This window comes from Ciconia boyciana, chromosome 3 (assembly GCF_034638445.1).
Source record: "Ciconia boyciana chromosome 3, ASM3463844v1, whole genome shotgun sequence".
NCBI classification, from domain to species: Eukaryota; Metazoa; Chordata; class Aves; order Ciconiiformes; family Ciconiidae; genus Ciconia; species Ciconia boyciana.
In genome coordinates, this window is record NC_132936.1 from 115,671,515 (window position 1) to 115,690,768 (window position 19,254).

At 40.2% G+C, this 19,254-nt stretch overlaps 1 protein-coding gene across 1 annotated transcript in view; it reads left to right on the forward strand.

Annotated features, from left to right (window-relative positions):
• Positions 1-476: 476 nt before the first annotated feature.
• The window catches only part of HNRNPLL (heterogeneous nuclear ribonucleoprotein L like), a 28,102-nt gene continuing 9,324 nt past the window's right edge, over positions 477-19,254 (forward strand). The window contains exons 1-6 of the mRNA XM_072857239.1: positions 477-813; positions 9,304-9,422; positions 10,711-10,948; positions 15,305-15,390; positions 17,730-17,826; positions 17,917-17,989. Of these exons, the coding sequence (XP_072713340.1) occupies positions 619-813; positions 9,304-9,422; positions 10,711-10,948; positions 15,305-15,390; positions 17,730-17,826; positions 17,917-17,989 (808 nt within the window). The 5' untranslated portion in view covers positions 477-618. The remainder of the gene's footprint in view (positions 814-9,303; positions 9,423-10,710; positions 10,949-15,304; positions 15,391-17,729; positions 17,827-17,916; positions 17,990-19,254) is intronic.

The window sequence follows — 19,254 nt, forward strand, 5'->3', positions numbered from 1 at the left end:
GGCCATGCCGCCGTCCCGGCCGCTCCTCGCGGCCCGCAGCGCCGGGGCCCGCGCTCGGCGCCCCCCGCCGCCTTTATCAGCCGGCGGCGCCGGGAAGGAGACAAAGGCGGTGGGGGCTGAGGGGGGAGGCGGTCGGGCTCCCAAGCCGGGGGCGCTGGGCTGGGCCCTCAGGGGTCCTTGGCGCGGCCTCCCGCGGGCGCGCGCCCCCGCGGGCCGTTACGTCGGCCGGTCGCCGCGCGCCCGCCGCGCGCCCGCCGCCTTCCCCTTCCCGAGCCCTCAGACATCAAAGAACGAGGGAGGGAGAGAGGGGGCGGTGCCGAGGCAGACTCGCGGCGCGGTGATGGGCGCGCTCGCCGGCCAGTCGCCGCGCCGACGGCGCCCGATGGGCATGCCTGCTGGCCCATCGCCTCCGCGTGTTCGCCCCCTCCCAGACTCGGAGCCAATCGTGGCGTCGGTGGCCGGCGGGGAGGCGTGACCCGCTCCCGGCGCGGGGAGGGTGCGTGCGGGGGGACGGAGCGCAGAGCATCTTTGGGGTTCACAGCCGCCGGCAGGCTTCGTCCCCGCTCCCTTGTCACCTCCGCCCGCCGGTAGCCGGGCCGTTCCTTCCCTCTCGCGGCCATGTCGTCGTCGTCGTCTGGAGAGCGGTACGAGGAAGAGGAGGAGGAGGAGGACGGCGCCTACGAGAGCCAGGCCAAGCGGCTGAAGCCCAGCGCCGCTGCCGAGGAAGGCGAGATCGAGTACAGCGGCGCGGAGGAGAGCGAGAGTCGGCGGGACAAGCCCCCCCCGTCGCGCGGAGGGGGCTTCTCAGGCGGGGTGAGGGACGCGGTGGCCGCCGGGGTGGGGGTGCGGGCGCCTTCCGTCAGGATGCCGGTGGGGGGAGGAGGCCTGCAAGCCAGCTCCCCTCCCCTCCCGCAGGGCGAGGCTCGTGACACTCCCCCTCCTCTGTTTACCCGGCGGGGGGGGCTCTCCCCGCCGAGTGGCGGGAGGCGGGCGGGAGGTGAGCTTCCCGCGGGGGTGGGAGCCCCGGCCACGCGGCCTTCCCGAGGCTGCAGCCCGCTGGCCCTCTCCCCCGCGCATGGAGGCGCTTCCGGTGGGGGTGCGCTTCTCCCCCCCCGCCGTCGTCGGGGGGCGGGAAAGGCGGGGAGGGAACCGGGCTGAGTCGTGTCCTCTCCCTTCTCCCCGCGGCAGGCGTGCTCAGCTAATTGTTTCTTACCGTAATTGCCTGGGGAAAGGGACTGAGCTTGCAGTCTGCTAGATATACGTGATTTGGATTTTGCAGTTCTGAGATTGTCTCTTTTCCGTGGGCAGCTTGTGGCCTTTTGGGATATTGCCATTGCAAGTTTTGTGCTTGCCCTGTTGCTGAGTGTAACTATAGAAACGTAGAGCGGGGGAGGAAAGCGAGGCAGAGGGTTTCTTTCATCCTGTTCTACCTTTGCGTCTGGCAGCATACGGCGATAAGGCTGATCATAAACGATTGCCTCCTTTTTAAATTCACTTGTATTTCTACTTTCTCCCTCCCCCACGAACAATGCTAATAAGCATGCTGGTTCATTAATTTTTTTGCTACATACCTTTTATTCTTCATGAATTTGTATCTAAGCATCAAGATAGTCCTTGACCCATAAATTTGGGCTAACAATAGTTTTGTGTCTACTGTTTGATTTCTTAGCTAACTAATTGTCAAGCTGATTGCAACCATTTTTCTTCTTGATGGCTTTTTCTGTTTCTTACTTGAAAAAGCAAGATCAAGAAAACATGGATTTAATGGCAGACCTTGAAATTTAGAATACCTCTGTTTCGTGTTTTGTTAAAATGAACTTACTTAGCGCTGGGATAAGTTAATGAGAGCATTTGCTGTTACCATCTCTCCGTCAGTTAAACCTCTTGATGGAGAGGGTACCTGCTAAGTTAGTACAAAAGTTCCCCGATAAACTGCAACAGACATACATCTCTGGAAAGAACGGTTTTAATTCTATAGTTTCTTGTGACAGAGCGTCATCTCTGTCGCAGTCAAGGCTTAGCAATGTGCTCTGTCTTAAAGGCCAGTTCTGAATGAAATCCATATGCTTGCTTAAGTTATCTTGAAATTTTGTCATGTGTGAAACATCCAGTGTTTCAGGTAGGAACAAGATACTGCTCTTGCCATTCCTCTTTTCTGCAGTATTTTATTAAATCAACTAGGTCTTACTTTTTTCTTTTTTTCCTTCATTCTGGGTTCTGGCTCTCATTGTCTTCATGTTGACCTCAGTGACTCAGTTTATCCCAGTTAATGTGCAGGACACATTGTCCTGCCCCTTTAGGTAATGAGGGCATGAAGTATGTCTGTAACTTTATGTTTTGGATTTCAAGAATGGCACGTGCTGAGTGTCATGAGTAAAGAAACTGAAACAAATGTGTAGCAAGTCAGGAACATGAGGATTTTTAGGCAGCTTGTTGCGTCAGTTGCAGTGTGCCTCAAGGAGGTGCATGGTCACTGATGGATAACTTACTGGCAAAGCTGTATTCACAGGTCTGTTATTGGAGAGGCAGAAGTTGTCTTGATAATAGAGATCAAACTAGTTTCTTACGAATAAGCTACAACATAAAGCGGATATGTGAAAAATGAACAACTGAGTGCTTTTGTTAGTAATGTTATGTGAGGCTTTTAATAGCAAAATGCCAGCATCTATTAATTATAGTTAATGTGAATTTTAGTTTTTTTTCTCTAATAGATTAAAAAAATGTGCAGGAAATGTATTTATTCTGTGACATATCTTATTCATTTCTCTCCAGGGAAATGTTCTTAGCTTACAAAAGTTGTATGTGGTTCAGGGCAAAGACATATAAGATGAAGGTAGGCTGAGAGGCGGGAAGAAGTGTAAGTATCCTGGGTTGCTCAGAAGAGGGCAGAAAAAGAATAAGTGAAGATGAAATAGGAGGAACTATAGGGAATGGGGAATTAGAAGGAGAAATGGGAAAGTGGATGACTGGGGTAAAAAGAGTGGTAGGAGTCTGGTAGCCTCATTGGTGTGGTGTTTTGTTTTGTTGTTTTTTTTTCCCCCCCGATCATGCAACCTAGAATATTGATGAGCTGTACACTCATATGGATTATATGCTCTCTTTGTATAAAAGCTGTTTTGTAGTAGGACCCTGCTAGCAGGTTGGTGGGGTCTCCCTGCCGGGCTATGTTTATTATTGTGGCATTTTCCCGTTCCTCTGGGATTGTTTCATTGGGTTGAATAAGCCCTTCATGCCTCTAAGTTTCTTTTTTTTTTTTCCAAATGGGTGTCTGGAAGTCTGTATGAGAGATCCAGGTGGGGAAACCCAAAATTTATTTTGCTCTTCTTTTTCCTCTGTTTCCCGCTCATGTGGACACTCCTCATAACCCAGAGGTGTACCCCCTTCCTCATGGCTCATCTCAAGGCTGAGGAGCATGGAGAGCCAGGAACAGACCAGAATGTTGACTGGGGGAGGAGTAGGAAGTGGTCTTGCAGAAGTATTCTGTGGGGGAGAGTATGAATTGGGAGAATGACTTTTACAGAGGCAATGTTGAGTGGTGGTGAAGCCTTAGCAGAGGATTCAGAATTGAGGTGTAGCAGAGGGTCAGGACACTGGGAGAATGTGAGTTAAGAGCTGCGTTTGAGGGTGTTTGGAGGGCTTTTCAGCTCCATCCCCTCTCCCTCCCTTAAATTTCAGTTTCATTGATTAATGTTGTATTTATACAACCTGTATTTTCTGTAGCATCCACCTGCCTCACTGTCTCTGACATACCTATTAAATATTTCTATGAAGTAAGGAAGATCTATTACCTCCATTCTTACAGTTGGGGAAATGAGATGTGGTGTCTGAATACACAAACATAACTGCAAGCTACTGCAAGGTAAGATAGGGATGTGAACTTGCAGCTTCTCAGCTACTCTGCTGTAACTTCCCATGTGAAGTGTTCTTGCTTTGTGGGAAATGCAAAGCAGCTCACTTCGCAACTCAATTGCTTCATGTCTATCACAGGCCGTTGTGGTAACAGTAGCTAGATGGCAGTGAGTTCAGATCTTGACCTATTTTGCAGCGACTTGTTCATATATCCATTTCTTAAATGAAGTACATCCTAGAAATCGGTTATGGAGTAAGTGTAAATAATCCTCCATCAAAAAAAATAACTGTTCTTAGTTCTGGCTAGTTCTTCTTCCAGCACATCAGGTTGAATCTCCTGATGATGCTGTGTGTTGTGTGGGGTTTTGTTTTGGGGTGAAGTTTGTTTGTTTTAAAGGGATATTCAGATTGTGCTGAGCAGAGAGGAAAACAGAATAGAGTATTTCAGTTGGAAAGGACCTACAACGATCATCTAGTCCAACTGCCTGACCGCTTCAGGGCAGATTCAGAACTAGCAGAAGGGGCCAGAGTGCAGGTATTCCATTCTGTAGCAGTTGTAATCATTGAAAGGACACAGAGAGTGCTAGGAAGAGGTATGCATTAAACAAGAGAAATTATACCCCAAACTCCACATCCAAAACAAAACTAAATTGCCAGGTAGCCTTCCAGAATATGGGGTGTGATTAACCTTAACCCCCTTTTCCTGCCTAGTGCCCCCCAGCCCCCAAAACCAACCAACCACCACCAACAAAAAAATAAATCCAGGATTTACAGAACTGGTATATACTTCTACTGCCATGGAACCTTAACTTTGTCTTATTTGCTTGGCTCTTCTGAGACACTGTCTTACTTCACTGTGTACGGCAAATACTATTGTCATGGCAAAGCTACAGCAATTCCAGGTGCCGCGGAGAGAGGTGTCTCCTGTACCTCTATAGGGAAGAGACAGAACTGCTCAAGTCAGGCAGGTGTGATCAGCAGGAATGATACTTGACAGGGCAAACAGTTCAAGTAATGCCATCATGACGTAGTACAACTAGCAGTTGAAGAGTGTGCACAAAATGCTGCGTGTCTGCTTATGAAAGCCTTTCCCCATCAGACCATCCCCAGTGGGCAGAGCTGAGATTATTGGGGAATGTGTTGTGTACCTTCACCTTGCCTTTATAGTGTGGTAACTCTAGCTACCCTTGACATCCTGCAAGGCAGTGGGATGCAGATCAGTCCATAGTTAGGCATTAATGAACTTTTGGGCACTTACATACCTCATAAGCAACCTTTTGGGGCTTTCCCCCCCAGTTCTGTCATATTTATAAAAGCAATTTCAGAGCATTTAAGAGGGATGCAGCAAGATGAAAAAGTTGAGAGTGAATAAGATAATCTGAATGGTGAGAAATAAAATAATGGTATATTTAGGTACCTGGGGGAGAGAATATGAAGGAGGAGTGCCATCCTTTTGCAGTAAGGAGAAAGAGAGATGGAGGAGGTAAGCAGAGAAACAGTAAAGGAGCAGATGATCCAAAAAAGGTAGTACAAACTAATAGAACTGAGGTGAATATACTGACTGGAAAGTGTCCGGAGAAAGGATAAAGGGCACATTTATTTGCAAACAGTAGGTGAAAAATTCTGTAATCTGGAATTGGTGAGCAAGAGAGACATCATCCTAGAGCCCATGATGACTTTCTTCCTTTTCAGAATGGCGAATCATAATTTGTTAGCAAGAAACCAGTGATTATTTAAAATGTTGTCTAGAACTGTGTAGGTCACCAAAGAATGGACATTAAAATGTTATAGCTGTTCTTTGAAGCTGCTTCTGTTGCAGTCTTACGTATGTGAAGTAACTTCTTTGTGCTTCATCTGCTTGGTTATGTCAGCACTTCCCTTCGTGCCTCAGCTCTCTACAGAAGCTTGGTTTCAATGTTAAGCATTTTTATGTTCCTAGCTTCTTTCTTGAGGGAAACCTTTTCTGTCCTTGTTACTGGTCTTGAGCACTTAGAAAGAAAGTCTGTTTCCATTATCTATTTAATAATTGCATTTTCTGTCCAGCTAATGATTCTTCAAGAAATTGTTATTGAGCTTTCAAAAACCCTTAAGCCATATATATTTATGGGTTCAGCAGTAATGTTAGCTAATCTGTTCTCCTGGCTTTGGTGGAGTGCAAGTGTCATGCTGGAGTTTTGCATGGGGCTTTTGTGCCATCGTGGGAGTGAGAGGTACTGAAAGATTCCTTTGTAAGCAGAGAAATACTGGTGGTGGTTAATCTGTACGTGAGCAGATGCTTTGATGTAACCTTTGTCTGTGTGCCAACTGTAGCACGTGTAGTTTTCAAGATACAGTGACCATGAGATCTTGGTCAAAATCCTATGTTTTTCATCTCTGGGAAGAAATTATGGCAGCAGTTGGATGAGTTGTATACTTTCTGACCTTAGCTGTGAAGATGCTTTACACTTACAGACATGTTTGATTTTTCATGTAGTCTAGTGGTTTTATTTCTTCTTCTTTTAGAGGAAATCAAGGATCGTTCTAGATTTGCTTGATACTGCAGCTTGGTAGCCGCCAAATTTGTTTGACAATAATATGTATGTCTGCCCTTTGTGAAGACTTTTTTGCACTCAAACATATGCCTGTGGCACATGTTCATGTCTTTCACCAATATGTTCTGTGAATGTTAGTTTGCAGCTCCCTGGCTCAGGACTGACTTATGTTGAGTTCTTGTGCTGCTGTTTAGTGCTGCTGGTCAGAGACTATTTTGAGTCAAGCAGAGGTCCTCTGATTTGGCCATTTATAATCAGTGATTTTATCTGTACAAATTAGTTTCTGAAAAGCTATGTAGACAAGTCCTTAATTTCATGGTAAGTGACTGAGATGTCACTGTTTTGTGGGGGGTTTTGTTTGTTTGTTTGGTTTTTTTTTTTAATTATTCCATGCTTCTTGAGCTTCTGCACAAGTTACTATAATAGCAGCAGTGTTAGAACTTTCAGTTCTTGCGAAATCGCCTACTATACAACACCCTACTAAAGGATGCTTTCTGTATGGTGTTATGGGAGAAGGAAATTTGGCTTGGAAAGTCAAGTGTTGCTTTAACTACAAAAGAAAGCAAAACTTGTATTTGCTGATGGTTCTGAGAATAATTCCAGTTGCAGAAGTGTAGACACCTGTATATGTGTGTATAACTCATGTATAATGGATTTGAAGATGCAAGTATAAGTGTATTAATTTTTGAGAGAGTTTGTACTATTAGAAAGATTTATATCTTCAGTAGGCAAACTTAAATGGACTGCTAATAAATAAAAATACAAAGGGATATGCATGACAAAGGCACATGAACTGAAACTATAACAGAAGATTGAACTGGGAAGGGGAGGGAGAGAGAAATACTGCTCTGTTATGATCCACTCTGAAAAGCTTGACTTGATGTATGGGGGTGCTAATTAAGTAAGGTAGCTCTTTGTAGTGAGCCTTTGCTTCAGTGAGAAAATAATTGCTTATATTTGCCATCTGATTAGACAGAAATATTTTTTTAGGTGAGATTTCTTGAATGCATTAAAGAAAAGAAAACAAAAGAAAATGCATACCCCTAGCATTAACTGGGCTCTTAATATAGTAACAAGTATGTAGGGCAATGAATAATTGATTTAATAACTTCTGATTGTTCTGTAGGCTGTAAATAAAGTAAAGGTGCCTGCTATCTTAACACCTTAGAGTACTAGACTTTGCAGGAAAAACTGCTAATTATTGTTAGTTTTCTTTTGAAGGTTTCCTTAGGTGGTGCTTTCAGCTTTGAAAAGTATGTATGTGGGTAAAGAACATATAAGCTGAAAATAAAAACCTCTGTGTAGTTCTGTTCCTTCTGCAATTGCCTAAGTATTTGCAGTTCAAAGTATTAACCTTTTATGACTACTTTGATCACTGCTACCACTGTAGACCTCAGCTGATTAATTCAGGATATATGGTATCTTATGCAAATATGGTGTTTCCCCACAATTGTCACAGCTCTTATTCAAAGAAATGTGTTGCCACTTAAAATGCTTTCATACTGCAAATGAATAAAATGTAAGCTAAGCTTAAAAAAATTATACAGCAGTTTGTTCTGACATCTGACGAAGTCTGAAGTGCTGGCTTTTGCTTCAAACAGAATGGTCAAATCCTTGATTTAAAGAAAAAAAATACATAATTCTTTTGGGAGAGCTTTGTATGGAACACGGGAATTAAATACACAAGACTTAGTTTGTAGTTATCTGGAATGTGTTTTTTCCTTGAATCAAACGGATTCAAATGGATAGGGAAGAGAGCAATGTCTGGAGCAGTAGTAGCAATCATTGTGGTTACTTAATTACTGGAGCTGAATGCTCTTTTGTGCTACAAAAGAGAATCTCTCTAGTTCCAGAAGATGCTATAATGCTACTTGTTATGAAAAAGTGAAAAATCAACAACACTTGATCTGTTAGATCAAACACATTGATGTAGTTGCTAAATTTGAATACATCAACTTTACACTGCCATTACATGTATGAAATTTGGGTGCTGGTAATTACAGGGTGCCATTAGTGTGCATTTATTGTCTCTAATCTTTCTTTGATTATCTCTCATTATTGGCTTACATAATTTTATTCTTTTTTTTTACCCCCGTGTCTTAGAATATATAAAGTAAATTTCAGCCCTACTTCAGGCTTTGCATGGAAAGATGAATTGATTCCAACCCGAATTCTTCAGTCACACAGAACTGAGACTGTCTGAAGTCGTAGCAGTAGCTCTGAAAGATGCTCATAGTGGGAATTCTGTGTGCTAATGTATGATGGCTGAATCTGTTAATGATGGTTAACCTTGGGGTGAAAAGAGAGAGCATGCCCATATGTACAGAAATTGTGAGTTTTTAAAAACATGTATGAAGAGTGTTCAGAATTAGAAGGGAGGTTGGGTTTATTTCAAGTATAGTACAGAGTTGTCATTTTCTTGCATTGTGGGGCACAGCTCTGTGTACATTAGAAAAATAATCAATTTTTATTCAGTTTACTGGTGGCCCTTGTTTGTTCTTGCTTTTTTATCCCCCCAGCCTGTCTCAAACAAATACTGGCATAAACAAACAGGAAGAGTATCAGAAATATTTTAGCCGTTGTGCATGTCCAAGTATTTTTTTAATGCTTTTAACGTATAGAGTGGAAGACCTCCTGCAATTCAACCAAGTGTTAAATCAGCTTTTTTTTAATATTAGAAAAATCTTGTCTATGCAAACACATTAATTAAATCTGCAAAGCATTTTATTTTAAGTAGACTTCAGCAACTGAACTTGGCAATCTGTTTGGAAAGAAAAGTTGAATTATTTAAAATATGCTTGGATTGTACATTTAGGTGGCTGCTTCTGGACCCAGTGTAGTGTCTGCCAAATATTTAATTTTAGTTAATGACAGCAGTATTCCTTGTTCTGTGTTAAATTTAAAAATGTCATTTCGATGCTAGGATGCTGGCGGAAGTCATCACAAAGTCTCTGTTTCTCCTGTCGTCCATGTCCGAGGGCTGTGTGAATCAGTTGTGGAAGCAGATCTTGTGGAAGCTCTTGAAAAGTTCGGAACCATATGGTATGTCAAGCAGTATAAAGTCATGTCTCTGGACAAGTTGGGAGCATTATTTAAAAGTCTCTTGGACCTCTTTAAATACATCATGATAGCCGTTTGAAATCCAGAACTTAGTTAATAGTAAAGCATAAAGATTTTCTAGCTATGTGAAGTTTCTGTGTTTCTGTACATGGCAAGTCTGGTCAAGCAGAGTTACACTGTCTGCATGCCCTAGTGTCTGCTATCAGACCTCAGTAGCACAGCTAGTCCTGGCCTTAATATGAGCTGTAGCTAAACTGAATTGCAGAACGGCACGAGGGTGGTTGTCTTGATATAAGTGAATATACCAAAAATAAGGATGGGCCACAGAGCAAATTATGCTTTTTCCTATGGTTTTGTATAGGAGGAGTACTTGTGATATGGTAGGACCTTCAGAATGAGATGGTTATTCAGAGAAAGCCCCTTCAAAGGTCATAGAGCCTAAAGAGTCCTCATCTGTGAACAAAATAGTAAAGGTGAACGGGTAGAACCAGCTTATTCTGAGTTTTGAGTGTTTCTTTTTGGAAACATACATTTCTTTTCAAGTAGATGCATGTATTGAAGTCAAATAGGTTTTTGTAAATAGTACAATAGTATTTTACACTGCCTTAATATGCAAATAATTGAATCATAATTGTACCAGTATCTTTAAATAAATAAATAAAATGAAGTGAGCACAATCTTGTTCAGGAATACAAATAGGTACATTTTAGCCTGAGAGTTTTACTTTTCAAAAACTTAATCAGCTGACAAAGCTTCTTGAGTTTGTCTGTGTCTGAATTTGGTTAACTAGAATACTTCTGTTTATTTCCTCTAAGGTAGTTTTTGTCAAAAATAGTACTTTAAATTTCTTAGCAACAGCAAAGATGTTTAATGTATCAACTTTGAATATGTTTTATAATTTGCATTTACTTTGATCCTTTACCTCATAAATGGCTTCAGCAAGTTTTTTTTAATATTAATTGTAGTTGTAGTAAGTTAGTAAATGATTAACTGTTTGTTATAATGGTTGAATATTTTTATGCATTAAACTTTTTAAGGAAGACAACTGCTTATTACTTATTTATCTTATAGCTGCATTTCTTTGTTTTGTGCAAATGCTTTAGAAATGCGTTGACCAGGTTTGGGGGGCACGAGCAGGGAAACCTACCTTCCTTTTATGTACTTGTTAGGAATTGTTTAGAAAAAACGTATCATATATGACAGATATGGGACTTCGGAGTTGTTTTGCGTTAGCGTATAGGAAAACTTACTGTAATGTTTCTCTCACCAGCTATGTCATGATGATGCCATTTAAGCGCCAGGCTCTGGTGGAGTTTGAAAACGTAGAAAGTGCAAAGAAATGTGTAACGTTTGCAGCAGATGAACCTGTATACATTGCTGGACAGCAAGCCTTTTTCAACTACTCAACAAGTAAGAGGATTACTCGGCCAGGGAACACTGATGACCCATCTGGTGGAAATAAAGTTCTCCTGTTGTCAATTCAGAATCCTCTCTACCCAATTACAGTGGTATGTTTCTTTTTTTTTTTTTTTTTTTTAGTAAAATAATAAAAGGCAGGGAGCAGCAATCTCTGTTACATTATTCCCATCATGTACTATGTGTTAAAATTGTACGCTGTTAATTTGAGTCGGGAATTAGTTCACCTACCAAAGCTTTACACCATCTTCACTTAAGTAACATGCATGTTCTGGAAAAAAGGTTTTTCGAGATGATTCAGTCTCATTGTACAGATATTTTGCAATACATTTGAAGACTTCAGTGGCCAGGATTTTGAAATGTTTAAGTTGCTACATGCTTCTGAAATATTTCCAAATGTGTTGCCACAACATCAGGAATGTCATTTAGCTTTTAGGCTCTGAGTGGTGTATGTTTAAATAGCAAGTAATTTTTCCAGTAGGAGCGGTTATTTTATTGCAGTCCTTAATTCTTAAGTACTTCCTTTGTGGAAAGGATATTTCCTTCATCTGTTGATGATCAACTCCAGTTTCATGGAATCTTCCTTACTTTTATTTGGGCTGATACATTTTACTTTTCAGTATTTCAAGTCATACCATATACACAGTTGCATCCTAATTTATTGCCATCTATTTATGGCACATGTGCATGTTTTTTTAATGATACAGATATTTTTTGCTAGTATTTAAGAATGCATGTTGTCTCATGCTTTGAATGCTTATATTTTTCATAGACATTTTATAGTACATGTTGAATTGCACAGAAATATTTCAGGAAAAATTCAAAAAGTCTGCTTTAAGGAGACTTGTAATACTGTGATATGAGCATAAGTTACTTGTTCTTAGGGAAATAGATAGGATAGTATGGATCAATCAAAGTGTTTGGGTTGTGTGGAACTATATAACTTAATGCAAGTATTAAGTTTTGTTTAATGTGCTGTATATTATGATAGCAAATTGATTCAAACTTAGTATTCCTGAAATTACTTCAAGCAGTCGGTTCCATATCATGCTTTTTGCTTCACTGTATTGTGAATATTGATAGGTTTTTGCCTGTTGATTCATTAGTGGATGATGAATTTTCTTTCTCCTGTCAGTTTTCTTTATAGAAAAGCATGGCAAGGTATGAGTTGCTTTTTCACCAGTGTTTAAAAATATACCTGCTTTGAGCTGCGTGAACAAATCCACTAAGTTAGAGTATTCTTTGCATGTGACTATAATACAGATTTTGGAAACTACGTTTCATTCATGCATTTTAAATTTGTCTTGCATAAGCAGCTGAGTTGAACATAGATGCTTGGGGAAACTGGTAGCAGAAGCATCGTTCTGGGCTAGGATCTGGGCTAGGAGGGTTTTATGGAAATTCTGAGGACAAAGCCTCTAGCACAGAGGCTCCTTTTTGAAAGCAAACAAACAAATACCACCACCCCACCCCCTTTCCTGCTGCCCCCAGCTATTTGTCTGGAGTATACCAATGAGCACTAGAAGCAGACAGATTTCCAAAATTACTTGCAAGCATCAGAGCTCATTGAAAATAGTGTAGACTAGTAGAGTCATAGCAACTGGGAAGAGAAATTGTACACATAACCACTAGGAATGTGATGAGAAAAATAAAAATTTTGCCCTTGGCCAATGGGTTAAAGAAACCGTTAACTTAAGAATGCGTCGGGCAAAGAGTGCGTTATTAAAAACAAACAAACAAAAAAACCCCAAACCCCCCAAAAACACAGGGCCCAACACCACCTCTTCCTCTTGAACACTTTTCTCTCCTTAAATTTGAACTACAGTTAGATGAAATAGATGAAAAATTGCAACCAGTTTTAAGTCGCAAGTCTGAATAACTGCAATAAACTGTTCCATAGTTCTTAAGAGCTTTTATTTCAAAACAAGATACAGTTTTTGCAGAGAAATTGGTCTGCTCAAGGGCATCTTGTGGAAGAAGCTATATTGTTCTAAAATTTTGTTACAGCTTATTTCCTCCATTACAATTGTGACCTGCTTCTTTCCTAGCAGAATTTTTTTAGAGGGGTGTGGCAGTGAAGGCAAGAAGGGCAACTTAACTGTATTTAATTCCTAATTGGTTTCCCCCGCTTTGTGATGGGGAGTTGGTGTTTTGAAAAAGTTTTGCCTAAGGTGTCATATATAGGTCTTTGAAGTTCTGGTTCACAGTTTCCTTATCTGTGGGCAGAACTTTGTCAGGGATTTGTCTGTAAGAACAGACAAATTTGTTCAAACAGACCTTCTCAAAGTGACCCTTGCTGCTGCAGTTGTTACTGTCTGTTCACCTATACCTCTGCTGTTGCCTCTTAGTTCTCAACCTTCTAAACCTTCTGTACATGCATGAGGAAGGTGTGGTATGCCTTGGTAATTGAAATGTTTTAAACTTAACTATCAACTTCTGAGATTAGATTGCTGCACCTCCTTTTTATGATATTCTAGTATGTATGTAACGCTAGTGTTAATTTTTTATTTAAAATATCCCACGTTACTGTATCTTGTGAATCACTTGATTGATTTGGTAATCTAAAGTAGCTGAATTTAAAAAAAGTAAAAAAAATCAAGCTGTGTGTGTGCCTTGCTGGCTAACAATACTGATGGCATTTTGAGTAGAGCTTACATTTTGAAAGACACCTTTTTTTTTAATTAAGTGGCTGTGAAGAAATTTTTTGAGACAAAATTGTGAAAAAGTCGTTTGCCTGAAAATGAATGTCATCTGGAGCTGGAAAGTTTTCAGGACTCTTTTCTCCCAAACAAGAGGAGATGGAGGGGAGCTGTTCGTGCTATTGAGTGTGCATAGAAAATATAGCTATAAGTGATTTCATAAATCTTATTTTTTAGGGGTACAGACTGCTTGAATCCTTTCTAAAAATGTCTGCCCATCTTCTGAAAATCTTAAGGTTGACAGTCTCCTCTGTTTGCTTCATGTAGCTATGCAAAACACTCACTGGAGTGTCTGGAGCAAGGTCCCTGAGCATGGACAATGTTTTTGGTTTGTTGTGGGTTTCTTTTTGGTTTTTTTAGTGGTAATATGCCCATATATTAAAGCTTATGATGCTTTATATAAGCCAGGAGTTGCAGCTGTAGCCAGCAGTAAGACATCCTCTTTTTCTAGTTTCTTGTTGTGTATGTGGGGGTGTGTTTGTTTTGTTTTTAAGAAATCCAGCATGACCCCCACCCCTTTGCCTCCCAATTGCTCTGCTATTCTGCAGAGCATAATAATAAATACTATACCTACTTCCTTTCCCCCTTCTCCCTCTTGTCCCCCAAATAAACCTGAGGATGTACGCTAAGATCTTGGAATGAGCATTTTGGAAGTATTTGGTTTAGATATAAAGAAAGGAAGGGAAAAATAGATTGTGGTAGAGTGTTTCACCAAGATGTCAGTGCCTTTGCTTGCTAGGTTTAGCTATGAAACTGGTGTCTAGTAAAGCTTATATGCTTTCAGCTGTTTGAACATGATGTAACAAGTGAATTGTTTCAAGAAATCACAGTTCCTGTTTGTTCAGGTTCTCAAGCCTGAGTCTTGGGAATTCTGAGTATGGGTGTATAATCACTCTAAAATAAACTTATTTTTCTTGGCCAGATTCATGCTGGAGACTAGTTTCTTGTACCATGATGTCTGAATTGTTATGTGTAATCGACTGTTGTTTGAGATACTCCTAGCACCACATCATAAGCCCAGCCTGTGCAGTAAGGCGAGCTTTTCTCCTTACTGTTTGGTTCCCCTGCAGCACTGAAGATGGTCTTGAATTTTATTGGTTCCTTGTGATATAGACAAATGCTGGTGAAAGCAGAGTGTTAACAATAAGTTTGCATGAATCCAGTGTTTCCTGTCAGAAGTTTTCTCTGCCTTAAGTGGAGAAGCACAGCAACCACTTGCAGTGTCTTTGATTCAGGTGAATACAATTGAAATTCTCCTTTTGATAAGCTACCTAAGCTTACATCATGGACTACCCCTGGTTACTCTTCTGAAAATGAACACGAACAATTAAAAAACCCTCAGCTGCTAGATTTATGAAATGAAATGTGCTATAACTACAGTGTCACTTTGTCTCTCTTTGGGTTGGTAAAACTATTGCAGCGCATGCTTAAAAGGGAGCACAGCTTGAAACATGGATGCAGTTACTGGGTTTTAACACAGTTGAAGATACCCGTTAAACTAATGTTTGCATGAGTACTTCTTATAGAAGTTTTTACCTGTTTTTCGGATTTGACTGCCTGTACTATGTTAATCCATAAAAATGCTAATCATGAATGTATACATTGTATAGGGAAGATTATAAATGAAAAGTTAACAAGCCTTTTCTTTGTTCTTTGGCATTTAAATGCCAATGCAAGAGAATGTTCTGTGAATCTAAAGTGTTTAAAATTTCACATCTGACTAAAATATTTTTTTTAATTCTTCTTTAGGATGTCTTGTATACTGTGTGCAACCCCGTTGGAAAAGTTCAGCGCATTGTTATATTCAAGAGAAATGGAATACAAGCTATGGTTGAATATCCTTTTTGAGTGTGGTGTGTGTTGGGGTTTTTTTTGGGGTTGTTTTTTTTTTTTGGCTGTAGGTTCTTGACTGCAGATGGGATTTAACATGAGAATGTCAGAAAAATACTGTGTAATTTTGAGACCAAATAATTTTTTAATTTCTATCTAAGAAATGGTAATTTCTAATTTCTATATGTCTATAAGACAAAATAGCACTTACATATTTCATCTTTATATGAAAATGACATTGTCAACAATTATCTTGATAACCATGTTTATAGGTGGCCCTAAGGCTAATAATTGCAGACATGAAAAATGTCATAGATTTGACAACACATTATACACAAAAGTTTCATGGCTTCTGCCTGTGGTGATGCTCAGGAAATGGGTAAGGGATTGCAGAGGTGAAGTTTGACTTCTTCAGACTCTTCTAAAATAGTTCTAATACATACTGCTTGTCTTACTATTCTGACTTTAATAAAGCATGAGACCAACTTAGGCCTTCTTAACCTGTTTATAATGTGTTGAGGAAATTCCCTGCTCTGTTATCCTATTGTTTACTGTATTTGTAGCATTAAGTTGTACGTGGGATGAATGTTCAGAGTTGTTAATGTGTTACTGCGGTTTGCAAAGTCCAAAGTCTGATATGATTACGCCTTAGTTTATAAAACTCTGATAGCCCTCTTCCTAGAAACTGATTACCTCCATTTCTGAGCTGTTACCTGGACAAAATTGTACCAAAATCTCAGAAATTCTTTTGTGATTTCAGATGCTACCGATGTGGCAGGCTTTATTAGGGGGTCACTTCTGTAACATATGACTTAACCGGTGGCTGCATTGATGATTTGCCAGGCAAAAAGAATTACCCTAACTTCCATAAAGGCAAACTAATTGCTGTTTATCTATGTAGAAGACTTCAACTGTGTGTCCTAACAGACAATAGTTAGTTTGACTTACTATGATAGTGTGTCAAGTTTGCGGTAAGTGGTGTTGTCTGGATCAGATGACTTGTACAGTTGGGGGTTATTCTGCATCTTGTGAAAGATTAAGGAAGTTGTGGGGAGGACCCTGCACATAGTCTGAAACTATCATACTTCTGTCCTTTGAATTAAATTCTGCAACATGCCTTTTATTAAAAACAAAACCAACCAGCAATTGAAAGAAAACTCACAAATGTGAGCAAAGTAATGCAGCAGTGTAGGTAAACAGTTTGGAGGGAAGGGGAAAAAAGTGAGTTTCAAGACAAGCCTTGTCTGAAAAGTTCAAAATTCTACTCATATTTCAATTGCAGTACCCATTACTTTTGCAGATATGCTCCCACAGTTCTAGCCAGTGTCAAACCATTTCTTAGAGGTCTGGGGAGCTTAACTTTTCTCACTCTTAAATTCCAGAGTGAACCCACATCACCTTGGAAGAAGTTGGACTGCAGCAATGTGGTAAAACACAAGGGATATGCTATTGATACAGACTACTTCCAAAATTCCACTAAATTATATCAAAGGATGGTGCAAAATGTCTGGTCTGCTGCAAGATTCAGGCTTTCTGACACCATATGTTATTGAGTATGTATGAGATCATGGATTGCCATGCGTCAAGGCTCAGGTACATTTTTCTGCTAGTCATAGAACTAATCTTGGAGTGTGTAGAGGATATGAACTAACCTACATGTTGGAGCCTGGTACATGCATCTACCTTGAGCAGTGGATTTAAAGCAATCTGCTTTTTGTATTTTTTGATGCAAGATGATTATTTGTTCATTCAAAGCATCTCTCTTAGTTCTGTGGTTTTATTTGGCTAACAAGCTAAAAAGGGCGTATTCTTTCTTAGTTCTTTTCACTGTAAAGTGAAACTACTGAGTTAATGTTCTCCCTACCCACAGGTCTCTAGCTAATGCTAGCTGTGAGAAGGGATGCATTGTCTTAAGTCATGCCTTCTTTTCCCCGAGCTCTGATCCCTTCCCAAATGATGCAGCTTGAACTTTCCCTTCAAACTTTTCCTTCAAATATTTTCTAGGCTTGCTGGTAATTTCTGTGTCCTCTGAAAATGACTAAATCCACCAGAATCTCCCCTTCCAAATGGCATAAGCTCAGAGCATAAACAAATCTTGCATCTATATAATCCACACTGAAGAATTTACTAATTTATGAATGGTCTTATCACGTGCTGCTTACATCTCAAAAACAGTTGCTTAACATAAGTTGAATCCATATATACTTGTTGGTAATTTTATATTAAAGTCTTGTAAGGTATACAATAGTGAAATATCTTCAGGCTACAAAAATAAAGCCATATCAGAAGAAAGGAACATGAATGAGACACCTGGGGGAAAAAAAATCCTTAACGTGATGTGTATGTTTGAATCAGTGTTTTGTGCCCAGAAGGCGAAGGCTGCACTCAATGGAGCAGATATCTATGCAGGATGCTGCACACTAAAAATTGAATATGCAAGGGTAATGCTTGGACCTTCTCTTTTAATTTTGCTAGAAAAATATATATATAATCAAGACTTAACCTTTTTCACTTTTACTTTATTTGAACAGCCAACTCGACTTAATGTCATTAGAAACGACAACGATAGTTGGGACTACACTAAACCATATCTGGGCCGACGAGGTAGGTTTTCATATGTTATCACTGTAGATATTTGACTATACTAATGACAATCCTTTATACGTGGTCAGGCTGTATCGCAATAGTCATTTCAAAGCAAGCCAGTGCTGCTGAAGGCTGTGTTCACAAGCCAGGAAATTAACCCTGAGCCCTAGTGCCCCCTACTGCCGTGTGCTTGAGCCACTTAGTTCAACAAGAAGCCCACACCTGCAAGCACCTTCGCAGTTCTCAAGGACTTGCATTTCTCCAAGCAGCTCTCTCTCTTTGGAGGAGAGGAAACCTGGTACAGACTATTCCTTACAAACTACAAACTTGCACACTGCTTCTCCTTCGAAAGGACTCTTTTCCCCTATGTTGGACGAGGCATTAAGAAGGATAGAGGACTTCAGCAGGCTGACTCTACACTTCATCATGCACCACATCGGCATCAGCAAAAAAAAAACCAAACAAACAAACAAAAAAACCCTCTGAAAAAACTCAGACTTGCAATTCACCTTGTCTGCATACTGCATGCACCACCACCACAAGTTTTTAAAGGAGGACACTTTCAGTACTTCAGATTTGTATGGGATGAATAACATGATAGACTGTACCCATTCTGTTCAAGTTTGTATGTATGCTGGTCTTATTTCCCTTAAAATTACAACTGAAAAATTGAGAACCTCCAAAATTAAGAACCTCTCTTGTTGATATCATTGACGTTGTAATCTTTCTATTACTTGCTGTATGTCAGAGTTGCATTCAGTCTTAACAGTGTAAATATTGTCTAGTAGTAGGGAAATTTAATCCTTATCTGTAGATAGTTGGAACTGAGCAGTGCAATATCAGATAGGTCCCCTCAGTTATATTTAAGTATTAAAATAGGGAGATTCATAATTGGTACAGGCATACTGTGTCTTAAGTACTCAGCTGTAAAAATTACCAGAGCTTAACACATGTTAGTGGAAACTATGACTATATCTGTAAAGACAAACTGCTGTGTAGCCTAACTCCTGTAAAGTGTTTATTTAAAAAAAAAAAAGTCTGTAACTACTGAGTGCAGTGTTCAGTAACTTATGTACAATAATGTGTGCAATGTAAAGTTAGAAAAGTGAAGACAATGTGTCCAAGATAGAGTATCTACTTATCAAAGGCTATACGAGAACCAGGGCTTTGGCCATCTCAAGTGATATGCACTTTCAAAGTAATTCTGCACAGACGCTGGGTTTGTAAAATTGTTGTACAACTAAAAACTTAGGGCTTGAATTTTCAAAATTAAGTTCTTGTAA